General features: G+C 35.4%; 1 protein-coding gene across 2 annotated transcripts in view; it reads right to left on the bottom strand.

The window, feature by feature from the left end:
• Positions 1–8,503, bottom strand: part of LOC107555347 (diacylglycerol kinase beta-like) — a 142,782-nt gene that overhangs the window by 24,808 nt on the left and 109,471 nt on the right. For both annotated transcript variants that reach the window (XM_016238101.1, XM_016238102.1), the window contains 2 exons: positions 2,885–2,975; positions 1,367–1,568 (listed from right to left, as the gene is read on the bottom strand). In XM_016238101.1, coding sequence (XP_016093587.1) covers positions 1,367–1,568; positions 2,885–2,975 — 293 coding nt within the window. The remainder of the gene's footprint in view (positions 1–1,366; positions 1,569–2,884; positions 2,976–8,503) is intronic.

Genomic DNA, 8,503 nt, shown 5'->3' with positions numbered 1-8,503 from the left:
GACCCCGGGCTTCGTCCACGGTGAAAGCCGATCCGGCGATACACGCGCAAAGTTGTAGTATTTCCTCAGCAACCAGCACGGATCAGCTCCAGGCATGACGAAGCGATACTGTCCTCTTTTGGAAGACCAAACAAAGTAGTTTCGCTTTCACAACGAAGCACACAGCGCCTTCACGACATGGCTGCGGCGGCAACAATACTACAGCGAGAATAAAAGTTACGCCTTCTTTCTTTGCGTGAACATTTGGGCGGTGTTATGCAAATCTTCCCACATCGTGACGTAGACATGTGGGGGCGTGTTAGAACGAGCCGTTTTAGGTAGGTGTGGCTGACTCTTAACTTTTATAAAGAATATCTCTTTGGATTTGAGACTTTAGTCTTTGCAACTTTACAGATCTTCTTTACGCACCAAGCGCTTGTAACACTCCAAAGAGAAAGGAAAAATTTAAATAGCATCATATGACCCCTTTAAATAAAACCTGGAGTGCAGTTTAGAGCCAGTGACATACAGCCAGTCTTGTATATAACCAACTACCTTCACCTGGGGTGATTAAGAAATGTATATAATTATAATTTATGAGAAAATGATGACAGAATTTTCATTTCCTTTGGACAAAACCCAGGCTTGGAGATGGAGGCTGATTCACCGCCACCTGAAACAGCTGCTGTTGCTCTGACCTTGGGAGGCACAGTCACATCCGAGCTCTGATCACTGACTGAGACGGCTGATGGTGACGCCGGGGCCCCGGAGGCTGGCGTCACAAGGATGTTTGTGCTGACTTACTCTCCCTGAAGGACATTTAGTGGAGTGGTGACACCAACCTCTGGTGTGGGATCTGGAAACGCTGATACTCTACACTCAGTGAGGTGCTGACACAGATAGCGCTATCCCCAAATGACGATTAGCACTGCTAACAGCGCTTCACACTCTGGGAAACGAACGCAGGAAGTCCCAAAACACAGTGAGACTGAACATCAGTGTAACGAGCAGCCGGAGAGACTCCTGCTCATTAGCGATGGTTAAAAGCTTTCGGCTCCTCCACAGCAGCTGTGAGTCAGAGCTGCATATGAAACGGCTCCACATGGTGTGCTGATCTACCGAAGATGGCCAGTAATTTGAAATTTATCAGAAGTGGCAGGAAATCAGAGGTTTCAGTCAATTTCGTCATCAGCACTTAAATGTACTACAATGAAACAGCCAGAAGCAACAACTGAATACAAAAGGATAATTTCTCTGCCTTTTTTTTGCCATCGATGTGCGTGCTTTGGTTTCGTCTCTGCTATATTTGGAAACTTGTAGGTTGTAAGAACATTTCAGGAGCAACCCAGATCTAATTCAGTCGTTTATGCCCTAAAGTCTGACTCACCTTGCACACAAAACTTGAGCTCCTTGGCATCGGTGACAGTGCTGCCAGTCATTCTCTCTGGCACTTTCTTACTCATGCGATTGTAATTCCGTCTTTTCTTGGACTCGCCCCACAGGTTGGAGCCCCCGTGCATGCTGGGAATATTGAGCACAGCGATACCCTCCAGAGACGTGCTGCTGAGATCCAAAATGATGCCATCACACTGGGACAGATAGAGAAAAACAAAAAATGTTGTAAAATACACATACACACATTTTTTTTTGGAAAAGAGCCTTTTATGTTCACCATATTTTATTTTCTTCTAACATCATAAATGTCTTTGCTGTCACTTTTGATCAATTTAATGCATCCTTGCTGAATAAAAGTATCAATATCTATACAAAAAATGTAAATGGCCCCAAAAAATTGAATGGTAATGTAAACTGTATAAAAAAGAGTGACAAAGCACTTGAAGTATTATAAACTGCATTCATGTACTTAACTATTAGGAGTGGCGCATCAATAGCAATCGCATTCCAGACACGAGAGAAGTGAAACTAGTCTAAAAATGCCTGCGGGCATTTCAAAAATAGAAATGCTGTACAGTATCGTATGATGTCACAGACCACCCTGAATCAAACCAAGGGCGTCAGTACAGTGGAAAAGTACACAAACTTCAAAAGACAAATGCTGACATGTTTACGACATAATGAGATGCCTCGATCCGTGTGAGATCCCACACAAGAATGGGAGAAAGAAGCTTTCTTTTTCCTAAAGCAAATTCCTCAGCTGCTGATGTTTTCATAGCTCTTCTAATTCCATAACCATTGTGAAACATAACCCTCTACGGTCTGGATCAAAGTTAGTTTACTAAGCAGCCATGTTGGTAATGCAGCCAATTGTAATTTTTACAACTTTTTTTGTAAGTAATAGGTATTCAAGTACAGCTTTTATCTACTTGAATGTAGAAAAATGACATCATGTTTATGCTTTAATAATAACTATCAGGTCAGTACTAATAAAAATAAACACTCATACATTCTTTGAAAAAGATGATTGCTTCTTTTAACTGAAAGGCATTTTACAATTTCAACGAATCCTTTTTCACAAGTGGTTTGTCTTTGCCACCTTGTAATGTCTTTGTCTGGATTAAATATCAAGCACTTTAGTAAAGAATAAATCTTCATTGTCATTGAAACTCATTGCATTCATTATGTACGTCAAACCACAAGCACAAACTGTCCAGTGTGAAACTTTGACATGCTGGGAACGCTGTCAACAGAGGTCGTCTGCCACTGTTTGCTTTCAGATAGACATTCTGACATGTTCCCTCAACGCTGACTGCGTAAGAGCAGCCTGAGGTTTACTGTAGATACTGTAGCCAGCTGCATTAATGAATCACAGTTTGTTGAAGGAAGTATTCAGTGGACATACTGACCATATACACAGTCAAAAGACTGTGAATGTGGCTGTATATAATTACAACATTTGCTGTCAAGTAAAACAGGGCACTGTTGAGGATAAATGTCCTGAACTCACCTCCACCTCAATGGATTCGTTCAGCTTTTTACAAGTGGCTGAGATGGTCTCTGTGGTGCCAAATTCAAAGTACCACAACTTGTTTTTCATCCTGAGGAGAGAGAACAAAAATAATTAGAAGTTAAACTAATACATTTATTTAAATGTTCTTTTTTGGTTGTGATGTTATGAAGAAAGCTCATGAAAAACAATTAGGTCATGCATAAATACTTGATCTTTTGTGGTTCTGATCAATCAGTAATCTAAAAACCAGCTGTAATGTATTTACTTATAACAAACCTGAAATGCTAACATGGCAAAAAAAAGTGGTGAGGATCCTGTCGTAAATGACACCTAGGCGACTAAATGTTTTAAGATGAACTCAGAGGAGTAACTGACAAATGAAAAGTAATGTTCAACAGGATTTAAAATGCCACATCTCAAGCTCAGTCATAATGAGAAAAAAATGATGACTCAGTGTGCAGCTGCTCTATCATTGGAACAACAAACAAGTTTGCGTTTACACACCCCAATGTTAATGCTGGCGTGAAAATAAATATTATGGGATGAACAGAGCCTGGCTGTCAACGGATTAAACAGACAACTGCTCTCAGATCTAACTTTAAACATAAACCTTCCAAAATTACCTAATTTGCAACAACACATAACATGGATGTTTTTGCTTAGTTTAGTAGCTGAATCATGATTTACGGCATCAAATTTACAATTTAATTAGCCAAGGAAAGCATACAGAACACTATGATGGTAAATCTACCATCAATTTACACTATACCACTCAAAAGTTTGGGGTCAGTAAGATTTTGATGTTTAAGAAATGATCAATTATTCAGTTAGGACACATTAAATTGATCAAAACTGACATTAAAACGTTTAGAATGTTTAAAAAGATTTTTAATAAATGCTGTTCTTTTAAACTTTGACAACTGTGATGATAACATTTTCTAACGTTTTTTATGCTTTATGTGATAAGAAATTTTTCTTGAGCAGCAAATCAGCATATTAGAATGATTTCTAAAGGATCATGTGACACTGAAGACTGAAGTAATGCCTGCTGAAAATACAGCTTTGCATCACAGGAATAAATTACATTTAAAACAGTATTTTAAATGTAATTTAAATGTAATTTACAATTTTAAATTGTAAAAGTATATCACAATATTACTGTTTTTATTGTATTAAAAATAAATAAATAAATAAAAATAAATTAATGCAGCCTTAGTCCGCATAAAATTCAAAAAGATTACAAAATCTTTCCAACCCTAAACCTTTAAACATTATAGTGCATTTGTTACATAGACAGGTCTAACTCTGTCACATTAATTCAAATTAAACAAAATGGTATGAGGTGTGCTTTAACATGACTCTGTCTGTCTCATCTTACCCATTACAATCTTTGCTTATTCTTATTGCCAGTTCATTTAGTCACCCTCTGCCCTTCCCCTGGCCTTCTGAAATATTGATACGCTACAAGGAAATCCGAGGCAGACAGGTGTGAGAGGACATGAGTGACAGTGAACTTGGCCTCAGCTTCCATGGAGAAACCAGAGCCACCATCTGCAACCTGAGCGCAATCTGACATTAACACTGAGAGGAGCCAGCTGAGGACAACAGACACTGCCAATATCAAGGGTAGGACCTATCTATAATGAAGACCTTCTGCTTCAGCTCAGTGCATATAAGAGCTCAAAAAAAATAAACAAATGACTTCATAACACCAGGACCCTATCAATTCTCTCTCTACTGTAAATGTGTTGCATTTTCACTTTGGTTACGAAACAGGGCAATTTACACTCATCAGATGGTGACAACCAGTGACAAGGCCCTGGTGATAATGACAACATTATTGTTTGCATAATAGACAAACATGCAATGGGGGCTTCTCCAGGCCCACAAGGGATGGACACAGAGCAAACCTCAGTATCAACTATATAAAGCATGTAATCCGCTGAAGTACATGATACAAGAGCCACAAGTGAAGTCTGACATCAATTACTGATGGCAACATGCTTATGAATCTATAAAATTCAAGACTGTTTTTATATATTTGACAAGTCAAATTTTAGTTAAGTGCACTGTAAAAATATTTTTCGAAGTTGAAAATAAAGATGTTGAAGTACATTTTACAAGAAAATACAATTCAGAAAATTGTATTTCATGTGTTACTTGCTGGTTCATTGTAATTGTTTGTGAAATTTACTAGCTATTTCTGAGTTAAATTTTTTTTCGAAACCATCTTTTTTTTCCAGTGTGCTTTGACACTTAATTTTTAAAGTCAAATTATGCAAATGCATTCCAAAGAATAAAAAATAAAAATAAATCAGACAACCTAAGCCATCAGAATCCTGGAATAAAGCATGCTACAAATGTAATTTTGTTTCCAGGTTTGAATACATAAAAACAGTGTTGTGGAAACAATGTTGATTTTCCTCTTTCAGTCACAACAACTAAATAAACTAAATATCATTTATAAATAATATATATAAAACATTTAATATTTAAACATATTTATTATGTATATATTATTATTTATTAAACATTTAATACATATTTAATATCTGATATCAATTATTCAATATTTAATATACATAATATTAATATATACATGTATAATATATCACATATCATATAATTAGATCATGGGTTGGATGCAAAGAAACTCATGCGTTGCAACAAATGCATACAGTATCTCAAATGCATTACTGTAAATAATATAACAACAACAATACATATTTTAGAAAGACAGGTATTTTAGAGTGGGGAGTTTGACCATTACCTTCATTTGCTCAGTTGGAATACAATGTCATACAATACAATACCATACAATGTGACAAACATAGCAATGTAGAGTTTTGTTGTGATATACCACAACTCGCTTGAAAAATCCGCTTGTTACTCAAAAAGCGACTCTGTTTTGAAAACAGATGAACCACTGTCACAAGTCAATAGCATTGCTACTGTTTCTTTAAAACTTTATTCTGTCGTCCTCTCCCTCAGTTTATACTCCAGCAACTTGCTACCTTCATTCTGTTATATTAAGAGATTATGAGCAGATTTGAGATCACAATTAGACCCACATTGCGATCTCAACAAGGTCAAGCTGCCTAACCTCATTAGCTAACTTCCATCTGAGAAGCTCTGGAAAAAACAATTAGCCATGGGTTTCTCTTTCCATTCCACCCCCAGTTTGATTCGGGGAAAAATAAAGTTCTGTTAGCAGCCTGCTAGAAAATTGTCTTCTGGGCTTTGGAGGAAGCTGCAAAGACTAAAAGCTTGCATCTTTGGCCATCCAACAAAAGTGAGCAATCAAACGGCATTAAGAGGTCGACTAGATTTAAAATGTCATGCTAAAATCCTCTTGACTAGAGTTGTGCTCGAAATCTGGATGTAGATGTTAAGGGTCAGAGAACCTTTAAATACAACCAACACATTCCTCAAACACAATCACAAACACACACCCTGCTGGTCATCGGCCCAGATAACTATCTCCCATAATCCCTTCAGAGACTGATGACTTTTTGACCTGCGAGCTCTCTGCCCCTGTATCACTGCACCAATCAGTCACAACGCAGCTCAGTCCTTATCCTGCTGATCGGGACTCGGATACAGCCTCTGACTGACAGCTCAAATGGGAGTGATTTTAAGGACGGGGGTGCTGTAGAGGGAGGAAGGCATTTGGGGGTTAAAGATAAGATGCGATGACCCTCTTGTGATGGGAACAAGAGAAGAAAGACTGCAGTGTGAATATCCCCACTGGTAATACTGTCAGATGCATCAGTGTGACTCCTTTCCATCAGAACACTCTGAACTCAGAACAGACTTTTGCTGTTGCGTCTTTCAATCTTTCTTTGTTGAGTTGTCTCCAGAAAGCACTTTGTAAACACTAGCAACAACATTAATATTAATGGTATGATTCATTAAATAATAATTTATATTGTGATCATTTACTAATTCAGTATATCAGGGTGTTAATAATACAACTACTATAATAACATTTAAGTTATTTTATTTTTATTTGAACAAATTCTATTTCTTGATCCGAATATTCATTTCTGAAAAGCCCTTTGTAAGAAATGTTGTAAAATGTTTTAGTAATAATATTAATAACAATAATTTTATATTAATTTGACACCATCCAATAAAGATACTACAGTGCACTCTAAAAAATGCTGGGTTGTTTCAACCCAATGTTGGGTCAAATATGGACTAGGGGGGGGGTTAAAGATAAGATGTGATGAACCTCTTGTGATGGGAACAAGAGAAGAAAGACTTCAGTGTGAATATCCCCACTGTAATCTGGCAAGGCTGAGCATCATTTCAGACGGATCAATGTGACTCCTTTCCATCAGAACACTCTGAGCTCAGAACAGACTTTTGCAGTTGAGTCTTTCGAGCTTTCTTTGTTGTTTCTGGAAAGCACTTTGTAAACACTTGCAACAACACTAATAACAACAAAATTAATATTAATGGTCTGCTTCATATAATAATAATTTTTATTATAATCATTAAATAATTCAATATAACAGACAGTTAATAATGTAACTATTCTAATAACAAAATTTAAATAATCTTATTATTTAAACATCTCTTATCATATTTCTGGATCTGACTATTAATTTCTGAAAAGCACTTTGTAGGCAATGTTGTTAATGTTTTAATAATAATAATAATAATAATAATAACAATAATAATAATAATAATAGTGATATTGTTATTATTATTACTACTACTAAATTTAAATAATCTTATTATTTAAACATCTCTTATCATATTTCTGGATCTGACTATTAATTTCTGAAAAGCACTTTGTAGGCAATGTTGTTAATGTTTTAATAATAATAATAATAATAATAATAACAATAATAATAATAATAATAGTGATATTGTTATTATTATTACTACTACTAAATTTAAATAATCTTATTATTTAAACATCTCTAATCATATTTCTGGATCTGACTATTCATTTCTGAAAAGCACTTTGTAGGCAATGTTGTTAATGTTTTAATAATAATAATAATAATAATAATAACAATAATAATAATAATAATAGTGATATTGTTATTATTATTACTACTACTAAATTTAAATAATCTTATTATTTAAACATCTCTAATCATATTTCTGGATCTGACTATTCATTTCTGAAAAGCACTTTGTAGGCAATGTTGTAAAATGTTTTAATAATAATAATAATAATAGTGATGTTGTTATTACTACTACTACTACTATTATTATTATTATTATTATTATTAATAATAATAATATAACTTCACAATATCCAACAAAGATACTAGTGCAAATTTTGTCAGGCATGTTCTTTTTTATTATTATATCCATTATTGCTGATAACTTCTGTTCTGATTAAATAAAATTGATAATGATAATTATTATCGGTATCGGGCCCGATACTGGTCTCCTCTACTCCTACTCGTACTAGTTAAAATGCCCCGATACCAAACGCCGATACTACACAGCATGTGATAAGCGTCATATTCAAACAAAGAAACACCGACAACAGAACAACAGACAGCAGAAAGGAGTTAAGGATGTCTACTACGAAGTATATGTATGCAATGAATATAATGTTAAACATTCAGTATTAACGCCTGTATAGCTGAT

The sequence above is a fragment of the Sinocyclocheilus grahami genome, unplaced genomic scaffold, assembly GCF_001515645.1.
Source record: "Sinocyclocheilus grahami isolate Dianchi unplaced genomic scaffold, SAMN03320097.WGS_v1.1 scaffold532.1, whole genome shotgun sequence".
NCBI classification, from domain to species: Eukaryota; Metazoa; Chordata; class Actinopteri; order Cypriniformes; family Cyprinidae; genus Sinocyclocheilus; species Sinocyclocheilus grahami.
This window is presented reverse-complemented; position numbering and strand designations above follow the sequence as displayed.